Here is a 16,847-nt window from a genome sequence, read left to right on the forward strand (position 1 = left end):
GCATTAGGCCTACTCATGCTAAAAAAAAAATAATAAAAAAAAGTAAAATAAATCCCACTATAAATTTTAAAGATAGATTAAAACCAATTTCAATACATTTGACAAAATTGTTAGTAATTGCACCTTTTCTCCCCTAAAATTAATTATATTCAGGACGGAAACCATCCCCAATGTAATATAAAAACAGAAATAATTGACAGCAGTGCGTTCACTGGTTGCCAAGGAGAAATGCCGCGGGTGAGTGGGAGGAAAAGGAGGCAGGCCGATCAATGTATCACCACCCGCTCAAAGCAAATGGGATTGAGATATTGAGAATTTTCTCTCTTCGCCGCATTACCTAAAATATAGACAATTTAGATGAAAATTTTTGATTATAGTTCAGAATTTTGTAAAAACGGTTTATTGTTCTGTGAAGACTTAAGTTAAATTTATGGAATCTTTTCAAAATAATAAATAAAAAAAAATAAATTGAAATCGTGTCTTTTACAACAGACTATGTTAATCTTTCAATTTTTAAATTACCGTATCAAAAAAAAGAAAAAAAATTAGGGGCGGGGTAAACCTTTTCATTAAAATGGAGAGAACAAGATAGTACTTCATCTGGTACTTGTGTATTATCCCGAACACACTCAAGAAGGGAATTTAGGTTAACCATGATGAAATATACTAAAATATGATGAAAATACAATACTTTAGTAACAAAATTATGGAAACTACAACAAAGAATGATGCAGGCCGCTCAGAACGCATTATATTAAATAGGGTATCTAACCTAACCCCCTCTATACATTAAATATTTAATTAAAATATACCTGTATTTCAGTTTGTTTACGAAAGAATAAGCTAATTATAAACGAATGCGAGAGAAAAGCCGATTTTACTCAGATCAAACAAAGCAAGCTTCTTGAGTGTGTTCGGGATAATACTCAAGTACCCTTCATCTTTACTTTCTTTCTCAATCTGTGAGACATGTAGCCTATGCTAGCACATTTACAAAATACTGATCACATATAATCAGCTGGTGTTCCTAAGAACTTGTTTGAACGGCATAAACGGAGATGGGGACCTTGAGCCGTTGGCCCCAGTGGTGTCAATTCATGAAAATGTACGGTATATATTTTTCAAAATATCGGGGCGCTATTTTGTTGTTTTTAAATGAAAATACATATAAAGGTAGGCTATATTCAATGAAAATTTTAATCCCAAGAATTTTGAGAAATTTTTGGATTTTATATGGAGCCTGAACACTTGCACACTCCGCCCCTGCAAACTTGCATGCTTGTTTCTTTAGCTTTTTTAATGTGACAATTCCCAAAATCTGTAGAAAAAAGTCAGTCAGTCAAATTACGACGCTTGTATAAAAAGTAAAAGGATAGCCTTATCATCTTTTATGAAAAAGCCCTAATAGCCTTTTTACCTATGAAACCTAATTATTATATTTCTCATTTGTCGATAAATGTCTGTTTATTTTTTTAACATTGCATTTAAATGCAGGCTACATTTAGTTGAAATATATAAGTTGATAACGAAGATCTATTCTGTAAATACGCACTTAAACTGTTTTATGACAGACTGTGGGCCCCTCTCTGTTGGATCATGACCCCCCCCCCTTTAGGGTATCATGATGGCCTAAGTTCAGTGGCTGCTTTGGCCTCTCCTGCACCCGGGGCAAAATCTTAATTAGCCACCCCCCTGTCTCCCCAAAAATTTTCAGGCCAAATTTTTCCAAACTTTTCGTTTATCAACAAAATTTTCCATTTTTTGATATCTGACTTTTCTTACTGCCTCTGCAAAATTATTGATTGTCTCGATTGATTGTTTTCAATTCTTTAATTCCGTTTACTTGTTTTTGCTTAAAATCCAAATTAAAATTGCTTAAAATCAGGCTACTCACTTTTATTTGCCAGGAATGGTGATGAAGATACAGGAAAAATTAAAATTTCGGATTCAATTTGCTTATACTTACTTCCAACTGCGCCCTTTACTTTAATTTAATAAAACTAAAGTTGCAAAAATTACAAAATAATTAAAACCGTTAGATTATTTATTTGAAGTTTTGTACATATAAAATTTCTGCGCTCGGGACAAGTTCCTCCTCTGTCCCCCTAAAACCACTTCTGTCTAAGTAACATTTCTTTCCACATTTCTCCCCTAACCAAATTATTAATCTCTCCTTTCAGCATGGTATTTTTCCGAATATTCACAAGCAATCAAGTCATTAGAATTTATAGGGATGGGCTGCGAAATGATCCAGCAAACTATCTGCCAATGTTTCTGCTGTCTGTGTTCACCAAATTTTTCGAGAAGGTGATGGTCTTAAATATTATTTACTTCTAAAGATATTTTTACGAATTCCATTGTGGTTTTAATAGAAATCATACAACTGAGCACAGTGGCGGATCCAGGGGGCCGAGGGGGGCCCCCCTAGCGTAGTCTAAAGTAGTGTAATTTACTTATTTAGCTCAAGTTTGTGTTAATTAAACTTGCTCCTAACGCAAGTTTATTGGATCAACCTCTTTTGCCCCCCCCCTAAAATTGTTTACCGGATCAACCTATTTTGCGCCGCGCCCCTAAAAAAAAAAATCCTGGATCCGCCCCTGACTGAGCATGATTGTAATTTCTAATGAACTATCTTCAATCTACACTAGACCTTTTTGATTCCAATTGCTTTTTTGATGTTCATAAAGTCTTTAGGCTAACTCGTTGACTTGCAGTGTTCTTCTCTCCAACTTTTGCATTTTGGCGCAAGAAGAAGTGCGTTTCATGGATTTTAAGCCTTAGGTTTACATGTCCGCTCGATTCGTTACAGCAATAAAGGCAGAGCTAAGAAACAAGGCATTCCAGTGGCTTAAAAACGAAAAGAAAAGTAAAACTAATAGAAATGTTGTGTAAAGAGCTGATTTCAGCCTGATTCTACACCCCCCCTGAATTTGAGGAAAAATCATCTTAAGATCAGTAGCGGATCCAGAGGAGAGCGCGACCCCCTCCCCCTAGCGTAGTCTAAAGTTGAGTAATTTACTTAATTAACTCAAGTTGGCGTTAATTAACTTGCTCCTAACGCAAGTTTATCGGATCAACGTATCCCCCCCCCCTAATTCCTTTTTTCGGATCAACCTATTTTGCGCCCCCCCCCCTAAAAAAATCCTGGATCCGCCCCTGCTTAAGATACTAACTTTGCAAGAAAAGGTTTAAGAAAGCTACCATCAGGTAATTTGGCAGTCTATGTGTTCACCAAAGTCAAAACTAAATTGGAAGGACCTTCCTTCCTAATCCTCATACTCTACCTTCCACGAGTATATTGGTGACGTCAATAAAGTTCTATTTCCCAGTGAATGCTCCATCAATTTTACAAATGGGCAGCATTTGAGTCGGCAAAAGAGCAAACCCCTCTCCTGATTGTCGAGAAATGGTATACTGTCCTTTATGCAGGACTGCTTTGATTAGAGATGGAACAATTTCCCATAGTTTCCCTCCCTATTTTGTCATGATATGACACTTTTCGTTATTGCTAATGCTGCACATTAGCATTCGCTGTGAGATAAAACGCCCAGTTCATTACAACTTTTCGATACCCTTGCCTCTAAACTCTTTCTTTACCATTGTTAATACGGAAGAAAATATTGTATGCGATTGTTTATTCCTAGACTTAGAAACGCACGCGGAGGTTATTTCCCCGAGTGAAGTGGAAGGATTCCTTCCGCAATCTCCAAGTTTGGGGGGATTGCACCTAAATAAGTTGGCAGACTCATGGAATAATCTTTTTTCTTTGTTTGCAGGCAGCTTGATATCCTGTAAATTACTGGTACCTGGCTTTAGCTTAACCGGAATATTGTGTTTTCTGGGACGACCCCAAGTAAGATTGGACGAAACGAACACACACAAACACTGTAAAGCTTTTTTTGTTGTGTTGTCAATGTGTATGGTCAAGGTAATTAGATGTTGAGAAGGTAATACTCTATTTCTGCCCTTTTTATATACATGAATGTATGTGGAGGAGTACAGGAAATAAGGGAAATGAGAAGCAAAACGACGACAACAACATTCATAATAATTCATAAAGAATAGCTCAATTTTACTAAGGCTGTGGCGAAGACACTAATTATGCATCAAACGAGATAGTTAAGGCGATAATCAATTTCATTTTCTCCAGATCGCCTAAAAAATCGATCATACGACTACCCTATTTTAATAGTGACACACAATATCTTATATTTTCGGACAATATACCTGTTTCTGAACTATAGAGGGATTCCCCCCAAAATATTTACAAAACCGGGAAAAATGCACATGGATACGTTTTTTATTACATTTAGTTAAAATCTCCGAAAATAGAAAGATGAAAAATACACTAGGCGTGAACATTGTATTAAAAACTTTATAAAGTGATTGCTTATCAAAGCGACCTTTCACCCTGACTAGCAGGCTATAATTATTCTTTTCAAGTTTTTCCAATGAAGACGATAGTATTAACTCTAGCGTAGCTTTAACCGTCCAACCAACATGTAATAAAATAATAATAATAATAATAACAAATCCTACGATTCCACCCTAAATGAATGAGGCTGAAAATCAATATTACTAGCCACTAGGAAATCCGTTTTTGTAGGTGCAATCTCCAATCCTGCCTTAGATGTGATTATAATCAATTAATTGCACTCTGAATCAATGGATTGATTTCGATGCCGTTTATCACATATGGTGGTAGGTACCGTTTGGGTGTTCTAATTGCTGTGTTAGGTATAACGGAGCAAAGCACTAACCCTTGTTTGATTCCACGATGGAAAATTCCGGCTAAAGGTTCTTCCCCCCTAAAGAAAGCTACTGACAGATCGTATTGACTGCGTTAGTCGTACCATCGTCCATTGGTGCCGGGCAGGATGTTATAAATTTTAAACTTTTCATTATAAAATCACCGTGTTAATCACGGTGGGGGACTGTTAATCACGGTGGGGGCCTGTAGTTCCTAAAAGGTTTTCGGCCAAACTGATGCGAATGACTGACTTTTCAGAATTCGCATCTTAACAACAGAAACGCAAGGTAAAGGGCCACCCCTCACAAACATCCCAACATTAATTCCTACGAGTTTTTATACTTCATCTAATTCGCCATTTAATTCTCCAGCATCCCAGCAACGTGATAAAAATTTAACTTTTTTGTCATAATTTTTCAAGAACGAAACGGCTAGTTTGTTAGCATTTGCTATACAATAATATTTTTATTTCAAATGTTTTAGAAAAAAATAGGCCAACAATTCTAATTACCAATTACCCCGGCACTCGGCACACGGCAGGCTTCTATATATAGATTCTCACTGTCGAACTTGGTAGAATGCTCTGATGGAACAGCCATTTCTATGTTATCGAAAATCAAACAAACAATGAAAATCCTCAAGAATTACAAAGACCCCATAGAAGGCTAGACTATTCCCTGTTCTGATTCTCTGATTCTACCAGGAAAAACTTTCGTTTTCTAAAATTGATTTTTGTTCGATGTAAGTTTTAAAAATATACACAATAAAGCCTAAAAAAAAGAGTTTTGTCCAATATAGGTGAAAAAAGCTAAAGAAATCACCCTGAGTTTTTGTAAAAAAAAACAAAAAAAATAAATAAAAAAAAAAAAATTAAATAATAGGGATGACTTCGCACCTCTCTCGAAATTTTGACTTTAAAAAAAACCTTCAATTTTGTCAAACGGAGTTCAAGGGGTATATTGTCCTTGGTACCTATGAGAAGTTGCAAATAAAAATTCCATTATTTATGGAATATTGTCCAGTATGAAATATACAAAGATTTAAGAAAACTGAAGAAACTTTAGATGAGTAGTTAATAAAGTTTACGGAAAATTGTAGTGCTAATATTGCAATTTTTCCACCGCAATGCTGGATAAATTTTGAACTTTTCATAAGAGATTACACGGCACTTGTCGGTTATTAGAAACACATCCATGAAGTGAAGTTAGGTTAATCCGAATGAAATATAACAAAACATGATGGTAAAATAATACTTTAGAAAAAAAATTATGGAAACCTAACCCAACGTAACGTAGCCTACCCCCCCCCCCTAATTTGCAAATACATAGCCCAGATTATATAAATCTAATGCATATTGTCTAAGTCCAATGCATTGTATCGTCTATCTCTTGTTTTTCTAACTTTGAAACCTGTTTTCTGAGATGTAACCTAAGTGTAATTATTGCATGTGTTTCCAATAGCCGACAAGTACCCATTATACTTATGTTAATTTTACTTCTGGGTCTGCTACATTTTAGGAGAACTCATCGTTAAAATCATATTATTCTAGTTTTATATTATATATTATTCTAGTATTATATTATATATTATAGTTTTAATGTTACTGCTTATTTTCAGTTGAAAAAAACTTGTTTTTCTTTATTTAATTTTTGATAATTTTAAGATCATGCCAGGGAACCCCCCTCTTGTAAAATTTGTCCTTGAAAATTACACTTGAAATTTTCCTTGGTACGGAAAATTGTCCTTGTGGAGAATTATATATATAATATAACATCGTCTATAAGTGAGGAATACAAGGCTAAAAAAGGAAGATTCTCCGAATTCAGGGGGAGAGCAGCCCCCTTCCTGCTTTATAAGGATGGGCCTGGGTATACCGCCAAATTCAATGATTAACTCATGCATACCAATACGGGACAGGGTTTGCAAAACCCGAATTACGGAAACTTCACATGACTAGATATTTCAATAGCTCTATGATGTTGCCGTGTCTTACTAGTGCTGAAAAAAAGGTATATTGGGGTTTCAAGCTCTTTTCCAAATCCTCCAAAATATATTCTGGTACTCTGCCTTTACTGTTATGATAAACATAAATAGCATTTACTGTTATTCGTGAATAAGTATTGAATTTGAGAAAAAACGTCTTTAACCCAGGCAATTCTTTTTAAAACCCGTGCTTTCAATTTCATTTACAAAGGGGATTGGGAGATAGAGCAAGCAACAGGGAGATATTGCATACTGGTTTTGTATTTCTGGCCAGGGAGATTTCATACGACAGAAAGTCTTATTTTTTCGTGTCATATGCCACCTTACGATGGCGCTGTCATGAAAAATTATACAAAGCGTAAGCATTATGATAAGATGTAAGCATTAGCTTTGAAACGAGCTCTTATATAGCTATCTACGCTACTTCGGTGCCCCGGTAGTGCTGGGAAAAAAAATACGAATAATCGTTTCAAACTTTCTTCCAAAATTAAATAGAAAAAAAGTTTTTCAAAAGTTAGTTTTTTTTAACTGAAAGTAACGAGCGACATTAAAACCTAAAACGAACAGAAATTATTCCGTATATGAAAGGGGCTGTCCCCTCATCAACGCCTCGCTCTTACGCTAAAGTTTTTCATTGTTTTAAAAAGTAGAATTGTGAGAAAGAGTCAAACTTTAGCGTAAAGAGCGAAGCATTGAGGAGGGGACAGTCCCTTTCATATACGGAATAATTTCAGTTCGTTTTAGGTTTTAATGGTGCTCCTTACTTTCAGCTAAAAAAAACTTGTTTTTTTATTTAATTTCTGAACGTTTTTCAACTAATGCAGGTTCGAATTTGGCTCATCGTACGTGAAAAAAAATGCATATAGATTTTGGCAGATTTATTCCGGATATGAAGGGATACCGCCTCCTCAAAACCTTGCTCTTTACGCTAAAGCTGTTAGCACTTTTAAAAAATCTTCCTATTCTAATAAACAGCCCAATGTTTCAATTTCAGAAAATATTCAAACTTTAGCGTAAAGAGTAAGGTACTGAGGAGGGGCAACCCTTCCTGTATGGCATAATTTCTGTTCGTTTTTAAAATAATACTAGTAAATGTGGCTCCCCTCTATGAAATATACCCCTCCCCAGACGGAAAAATCTTCTGTGGAAATTTCATCCAACGTAAATTGCACCCCCCCCTTCAAATTCCCTCCGGACAGTTCCATCCCCGCTTAGAGTCTCCCCTCTCTGTAAAAATGCTTGTGGACGATTCACCGTGAAAAGTTATGCTTAGCCTTTTTCCATTTGAATAAGACTTTAATCTCTAATCAAAAAATGGCTGCATACTTTCCAATAACAAATACTATATGTAAACCATGGGAAAAGTTCACAACTTGCAGCTCTTCCCCCGGGGACTGTGAGGATACATTTTACACCTAAAGACGTAGTTATTAGATTTTTCGACTATACTGAACAAAATGTCTATCAGAAAATTTTAATCGGGTGACTTAGTAATGTCTAGTAATGTCTGGTGACTATCTAGGCATTTGGAAAAGGCTGCGGGAAAGCACGTCAAATGTTAGGTCTGCATGGCTCCTTCTAGTTAAGAAGCACTATTGACATCACTGACTAGGCATATCCCTATTTTTCTATCCCCAGTTATATATATATATATATATATATATATATATATATATATATATATATATATATATATATATATATATATATATATATATATATATATATATATATATATATATATATATATATATATATATATATATATATATATATATATATATATATATATATATATATATATATATATATATATATATATATATATATATATATATATATATATATATATATATATATATATATATATATATATATATATATATATATATATATATATATATATTTTGCCTGAGTTCCATATTATCTCGCCAGAATTTCCCCCGAATTTTCAAAATTAAAAACAGGACAATAGTAAGAAAAACAAAGGAATGTTGTAAATTATAAAAATAATCATGTAGAAAACCGTAAACATCAAGATTTTTTTTAGGGGGAGGGGGGGGTTCAAAGCCATTCTCTTGAGAAGATGCCAGCAGTTACAGAAACGATCAAAATATTGTTTTTCTAAAAGTGGTTTATACAGTTTGTGATTTAAAGTTCAATTACGAGCCGGAAACAATTGGCAGATTCTATGGTTGAAAAAGCTTGTTCCCAAGACGGTAATCCATTTTCTAACGACCAATTTTTCTTAGAGATATTAATAGAGCTGGTCATGAATGACATATCTCTTACAATTCAACCTGAAATAATGATAATTCCTCCAAAAAGAGACACTACTTAAAAAAAAATCACGCAACTTGCCTTAGAAACTTTTTCCTTTTTATACAAGCTCAAAATTTCACAAAAGAATACAACGGGACAATTCGCCTTTTTAAAGGCTGGATGGAGTCCTTTGACTCCCATTTCTATCATACACTTAAGGAATAATATGATTGTTTTACAAAAATAAATCAGTGACATAAATAATAAAGTTAAAAACAAATCTTTTAAGATAAACCCTATGAATATCAAAGGTGGATCTAGAGCAAATTCGTGGGGGGGGGGCAATGTGCCAAGGGCGCCAACAATTGACCAAATTGACCAGTTTATTTAAAGAAAGGGGTAAAAAGAAAAACAAATGAGGGCACCAGAAAAACCTTCAGGGGGGGATCCAGAGTGCTAAAGCAGGGGCGGATCCATGACTTTTTAAGGGGGGGGCAAAATAGGTTGATCCGATAACTTGCATTAGGAGCAAGTTGAATTAACGCAAACTTGCGTTAATTAAGTAAATTACACTACTTTCAACAACGTTAGGAGGGGGGCGTCCCCTCGCCTCCTGGATCCACCACTGGCCAAAGCCCCCCTGGATCCACCCCTGATGTATAGTACAACTCGGGCCTTTATCACAGTAATGGAGCATGGTTGCAACTCAAGATGGTAAGACTGGTACCCCAACACCCATGACTACGAAAATTTTTGAACAAAGCAGGTTTTTACCTCGAGTCTATATATTCTACTGATAGAGAAATTTGGTCATTAGGCGAGAAAAACAGCATTCTTGAACAAATAACTCCTTCTGGAATAGAACCTAAAAGAAAAATTTATAAATTAAATACAAGGAAACCAGTCTCTATAGAGATATCTCGGGCAAATACGAAACTATTTATTTGGGGAGCCAACACATTTCAGGAAGGTGACAAAGTCGATACAAAATTCACAAATTGTAAGAAATATTCAAAATTCCGAAATTTCGGGGAGGGATTCCAATTTCTCCCTTGAGGACTTGTAGTAAACACCCTTATTGGCGTGTCGATTGGCGTCTTTTATGGCCATTTGCATTCTATTGTATTTGAACAGTAGGCTAAACAGAAAAACATTAAGGGGCATCAAAAGATGTTCGTGGGAGAGGGTTTCGTACCTCAAAAAGTACAATTTTATTCCCCATCTTTTAGATGTTAGGGTATCTCGCTTTCAAGACAAACTGTTTGATATTTTAAAGAAAGTAGTTGAGGTGAAATCAGAAACTCAGCCAAATTGTAATTTCTAAACATCTTTGATGGTCTCATTCCCCTAACTCCAATAGCGGTTTTAGGTCTCATAATCTAGGGGGGGGGGGCAAGGTATACCAAAGAAGAGTAAAATATAAAATAAAAGGAATTTGATGTCAGGTGTTAGAAAAACTACTGCAAGGTCTAGTCTGTGAAATTAAAAGATTTCATTAAATGATGAAGAAAGGGATTGAAAACCTACTGTTTAAAGTTTTAGACCATTAAAAATCGACTGGTTATCTTAAAATTTACATTTCATTGCATTTTGACCCTGTTTGGGTAAAAATATCTGTTTATTAAGACTTATACTTATTAAGACTTATAATTACTTTCTAGTCGGGTATCTTAATAAATAGTCACAGTAACTTAAATTTAAATAACTATTAAGATTGATCGAAATAATAGTTATCATTACTGAGTCAGCATCGAATGGCGATTTTTTTTTTCTCCTCTGCACAGTTTTTTCACGTTTTATTTTTCAAACGTGTTTTTAAACGCTCGGTTTCTATGGGCCGTTACCCACTCCTTACTACGTTACAGCTGTCGGTACAACCATTATAGTCAATCAGAAACGATGGCTTCTTTGTAAAACAGGGCTTAATTTCCATCTTCCATGCAAGAAGGATAATAATCGATTTTCCGCAGTTCCATTAACAATCCATAGGGCACTCACGTGGACTACAGCCAATGACTGCTGACAAAGCAAATCAAACCCCACCCCTTAATAGATTGTTGTTATCGTGACTATACGGGGAAAAGTGCAGAGTATTGTAGAAGTGGACGGAGACGCTTTTCCTATAACTTGTAAGGTTCAAAATAAAAAGACAAAACAGTCTATATTAATACACTTTGAATCAAGGATACTTAATAATAGCAAAATCCAACATTATCAGCACATCCGCAAGCCAAATTCTAATACGTGAATTGGCCAAAATCTTAAAACCTCGTTTAAAAGAAGTAATAGACCTATCACACTTATTACTTAATCAAATTTGGACATCGGAAAGAAGGGATTCAAATTTAATCACTTAGGTTCGGAGCCTTAACATATATATAGGCTATATGTAGAGAGAGAGAGAGAGAGAGAGAGAGAGAGAGAGAGAGAGAGAGAGAGAGAGAGAGAGAGAGAGAGAGAGAGAGAGAGAGAGAGAGAGAGAGAGAGAGAGAGAGAGAGAAAGACAGAGAAAGACAGATTCTACAAAAAACAATTTCTGTAGATTCCCCCCCCCCCCACCCAAAAAAAATAAAATAATAAATACATTTTGGCCATCCCCCTAGTTTTAGGGAATTGAAGCCTCTGAAAGTCACCTGATTTACAGGGACAGCATTGACAAGATACATTAAACGCTAGAGTCAAGGTGACAGAACAATTTTAGATTCACCTAGTTTTTCTTAAGAATTGCGTTAAACTTCAAATTGTTGAATCCCACCTCCTATTGGTCTTTGTCCACATAATAAAATCAGTAATATGCGGAGTTTTTTAGGCGAAATTTTGGCAGAATATAACAGATTCTGTCAAACATAACAGGCTCAGTGACGTCACTATGTGAAATTCAGCTTGTATGTCTTGTTCGCAGCTAAGTTCTTGGGGATTTTCCTGGAAATTTTCTTGGAGAAAAATGCTTTGAATATCTTTTTAAGGTAGAATATCGATCGCTTATTTTTTGGCATTCTTTGAAAATACGAAAGAATCGAGGACGGGTAGCAGACATGTTAGAACTGAGGCTTTAAGACCCATCCTTATTTTTGCCAACACTCGAATATCGAGGGGTTTCCAATTGTCCCGTATTTTTTAACATGTTTTGCATAGTTCAGTCGTTCTTATCCTCTTTTTTATTTTCTCCTCCCTCCTATAAAAGCAAAAAATTTCTACGTATGTAGCTGATGACAAACAATAGTTGGAATAATCAATAGTCTATGCCCTGAAATGGCCTTTCTTAGCCCTGGTTAGTCTAATTTCTAATAAATACCTATTTCTGGATGTTTTGAATAAAACTCTTTCCGGCGTGCCATTTCCGATCGGAATAATTCAGGTACCAGTTTGTAGACCAAATCTTGGCGCGTCCGATCTGGCCTTAAAACAGAAAATATATAAAATAAAAAGTATAGTATTAATAAAAAAAACATCATAACACTAAAACTAAAATGCAGAAACAATTGAAACTGATACAAAATAAAACCCCAGTGAAACTAGACGCACAAAAGACGTTGCAAAAGGATACATATATCGCAGCCACCACGATCGAGGATCTATAGGCAGGGATATATTTTTAAATACTTTTAGTCTTCACAACAATTTTTGTTAGGATGCCAGAAAGACGGCTTACATTGGTACAAATTTGACTCAATTTCATTGGTAAGTATTATTTCGGCTATTTAGTACAAGTGAAGTTCCACAATCATAAATTCAATTTTTTCAAAAAATAAAATGTGGCGGCGATAACAGCTTCAAGGAGTAAAGCATTTTTTCCATTTTACAGTAAAGGATCGCAACAGACAGTACTTTCAAAGAGGACAAGAGTTTGGGCAAGTTTACAGGGGAGAGGCCTTTGGACCCTTCAGAAAAAATTTGAAATTTTCCCGATTTTTACGATAACAGCTTTACATATTTCTTTATAATTCGACTACTTGTCGTAGTTTGTCTTCATTTGCCTATACCTACTGAAGTAATAGGCTACACAATATATTAAGCAATAATAAAAAGACCCTAACTAGTTCAGGCGGTGACGATTGGAAATTCGCAACAAAAATCTATAAAAAAAATAAAAAATAAAAAAAATCGATTGTTTAAAGGTTTAAGCTTAGATAATAGAAAAAAAATTAAATAGGTTTAACCTAGAGGTAATTAAAGTACAGCTTATATAAAATAATTAGCCCCTAATCACGCAGGTGAGCATCAAGTTTATTAAATGTTAACCTCAATGCAGATATAAAATACAGTAAAATAAGGTCTCGTACTCTTGTACAGTCGCAGTTTTCCTCGCTGTTTTTACAGTGGATTTCACACAAGCATAAATATTGGAGATGGTCTTTACGAAAATGACTAAAAAAAAAAGTGAAAATCCAAACAATATGATTGGATTAAACCGATAGATCCTCACGCAAGTCGTTAACCGGGACGTATATCTTCGCTAAGTTGACCGAACATCGTCGCTAACACTGTACTTTCTGGTTAGCCAAGACCGAAAAAAGCTAAGACGGAAAAATATCAAAAGAGCCGATTTTCTTTATCCCTCAATGTTTATGCTGCATATATGCAGACAAGGGGGGCACTTTGAGCCCTTGTACTCACCCAACCAAAATATTTAGTTATTCCTTTAGTTTATCAGTGTTTTTTTCCAATAATAGCCCAGCTTTTCATTATTTCTTTCAAGCTTGTCCCCCTCTGAAAACAAAAGGACTCCGAAACAAATTTCAGCACACGTTCATGGCGGCAGTGCTACACTGAAGATCTGAGGTAAAGAATGTTCTCATATTTTGGCTTTTTAGCTGATAAAATTTAGCACAAAATCAGTTTCAATGTTTCAATAGACTCTTCTGAAACTCTAATCAACATTTTGTGGTAACAAGCTGTAAGTAAAGAGCGACTCGTGCTTATAATAAGAAAAGCTTTTTAAAATGTTGATAAAAAGTGAATATAGTACATGAAAAGAATCGGCTTGTTATGATGATTTCAAATAGCCTATATAAAATTTATAAATTTATGATTGGCTATCAAGCATAAAGGGCTTGAGAAAATTTTCTAACTTTTAGAAAAGGAGGGGACTCCCTAAGAAGGAGAATGACTTAATTAAAAACTACACAGATTATTTTGGACGACTGTGTTGTGGCGACTCTAGACCCATTAAAAACTAAAATGAAATGAGACAAAATTACAGATAGTACCTGCCAAGATAAAGGACTGTAGCCTATAACTTCAATGTGCAAAGAAGGAGTTGTCGTAGAAACATATAGAAGGAGTTGTCGTAGTTGTCGCAGAAGTCTTTAATGCCACTAGGTTAAGCGTTATTGGCACCCCTAGGCCCAAGCGATTTACGGGGAAGTCCCCGAATTTACGGGGAAATTCGGGGATAGTGGAAGCCCTGGACAGAAGGCAACTGATGAGTGATGAGCCAAAAGTAATGCAAGAGAGAGGTGGTACCGAGTTCTCAGCTGCCATTCTTGGGAGATATCTGACAGTTTACAAGTGGCTACGGAATTCCTGTGTTGTTTTAAAATCACTTTTCTGTGAATAGGCAGCCCAGCAGCAAAGTGCATCTGGCACTTTGACGATAAATCACATCAGTCCAATCTTTGTTAAGAAAAAAAATCGCTTAGTGTTTTATTGCGCCCTCTGGCACTTTGAGCCCTAGGTCCGGGCCTACTGGGCCCATGTGTAAATCCTGGCCTGATCATAGCCTAAATATACTTATAATCTAAAACAATTAACAGCACTGCAAAGCTTACCTAATATGCATGAGGGGTTTGGCTTTGTGCACCTGAACATCACACGCAGGACAAAAATTACTTCCTTCCAAGTACTTTACGATACATGACTTGCAAACTGAAACACAGAACTTATTAATATAAAGCCTTGGGCCTTTTTTTAAAGCATAGTGGGGAAATATTATCAAAAATAATAATCAAATGACTAAAATTACAGAGAAATAGCAATTCGATTGGTTCTGTGGCATTTTTACGGAAGACAGAAAATAAGTCACATTAAGGTGAATCCTCGTTTTTATTAGTAGGCCTACTCAGTTTTTGAAAGATATCTGAAGAATCTTAATGACACTAACTTCATCGGTTTAAATTCCCAGTGATAGTAAAAACCAGAATTTTTCAGGGATGGTGTCTCCACACTACACTGTAGGATCCATCATGCTAGTATAACTTAAGACGATATGTTCCTAACCACATTGGGTTAAGTTACGTGACATTACGTTACTTTACGGTAACGTTGTATAATCATAGGAAAAACAAATTTGAAAAAAAATACGAGAATCTAGGACAACAAATACACCATGTGTTATTCGAATGCTAGCTGTCCACGTTGCAGGCGAGTATTTTACCAATGGAGTACGGATGGTTTGATGGTTAAACACAAAATGTTTATATATGTTGCTATGAACGGAATTATAAAAAAAAATGTGTTAAAATCGGCACATTTCTAAAATCTGTATATTGTGAAAACAATTGAATTTGCCCTAGATCCTAGCATTTTTTGCTGTTTCTTGATCCATCCAGGAAATTGGGAGATAACCTATAATCAAAATTTGTATATCTGTGAAAACCTATAGTTTCATTCAATCTGAAGCCTAACACCCACTGAAAACTCTGAACCAACTGAAGAAAAAAGTAAGGAAAAGTATGCATTAAACCATATAAGCCTAGCACCTGACAGCCTAATACCCATTGAAAACTATAAAGTTATTGAAGATAAAGGTAAGAAAAATATATTTGTTTAAATTAAATATAAATATGCCTGTCTATTCTTATCTCTTAATAAGTAGGAAAAGGATGAACTTATAGTCAAAAGATACAGGCTATATCAAACAGTTCGTGGTAACGAACTGTAAGTAAGGAGCGACCCGGCTCAATGGTAACCGAAACTCTAGAAAACGATATTTTGATACAAATAAATACATCAAAAGAATCAGATGTTAATTCTGATTTCAAATATATAAGTTTCATCAAGTTTAATCCTACCCATCAAAAGTTACGCGCCAGAGAAAATTTGGCTGATTTTCGAAAAAAGGGGGAAAGACTCTCTAAAAGTAATAGAACCTTAATGAAAATCACACCATCATATTCCGCGTATCAGAGAACCCTACTGTAGAGGTTTCAAGCTCCTATCTACAAAAATGTGGAATTTTGCATTTTTTGCCAGAAGAAAGATCACGGGTGCGTGTTTATTTGTTTTTTTGTTTTTTTTCCCCAAGGGTGATCGTATCGACCCAGTTGTCCTAGAATATCGTGAGAGGGCTCATTGGAATGGAAATTAAAAATTCTAGTGGCCTTTTTAAGTGACCAGAAAAATGGAGGGCAACTAGGCCCCCTCCCACGCTCATTTTTTTCCAAAGTCACCCGATAAAAATTTTGAGATAGGCATTTTGTTCAGCATGTTCGAAAATATTATAAGTATGTCTTTTAGGATGACTTAATCCTACGAAGTTCCCAGGGGGAGGGCTGAAAGTTATGAACTTTACCCAATGTTAACATGTAGTATTGGTTATTGGGAAGTATACAGACGTTTTCAGGGGAGATATTTCCTGGTTGTGGGGGGGGGGTTCGGGGGTTATATGGGAGGATCTTTCCATGAGGGAAGTTTTCATGGGGAAAGGGACATTGCTATGAAGGGGACGCCGGACTTCCCAGCATTATTAAAAAAAAGATCAGAAATTAAATATAAAAAAACAAGTTTTTCAACTGCAACCGCAGCAACATAAAAACATTAAACGAACAGAAAATATTACATATATGATTGGGTTCACCCCCTAGTCAATACCTCGCTCTTTAAGCCAAAGATTTTTTAGTACTTTCATAAG

General features: G+C 35.4%; 1 protein-coding gene across 1 annotated transcript in view; it reads right to left on the reverse strand.

Moving 5' to 3' along the window:
- LOC148956952 (uncharacterized) overlaps positions 1 to 16,847 on the reverse strand; it is a 73,829-nt gene that overhangs the window by 34,246 nt on the left and 22,736 nt on the right. Inside the window, exons 3-5 of the mRNA XM_089096946.1 lie at positions 14,767 to 14,863; positions 12,291 to 12,394; positions 9,770 to 9,860 (exon numbers count right to left, since the gene is read on the reverse strand). Of these exons, the coding sequence (XP_088953072.1) occupies positions 9,770 to 9,860; positions 12,291 to 12,394; positions 14,767 to 14,863 (292 nt within the window). The remainder of the gene's footprint in view (positions 1 to 9,769; positions 9,861 to 12,290; positions 12,395 to 14,766; positions 14,864 to 16,847) is intronic.

This window comes from Artemia sp. Qi Xiang Cuo, chromosome 1 (genome assembly GCF_049724085.1).
Source record: "Artemia sp. Qi Xiang Cuo chromosome 1, ASM4972408v1, whole genome shotgun sequence".
NCBI classification, from domain to species: domain Eukaryota; kingdom Metazoa; phylum Arthropoda; class Branchiopoda; order Anostraca; family Artemiidae; genus Artemia; species Artemia sp. Qi Xiang Cuo.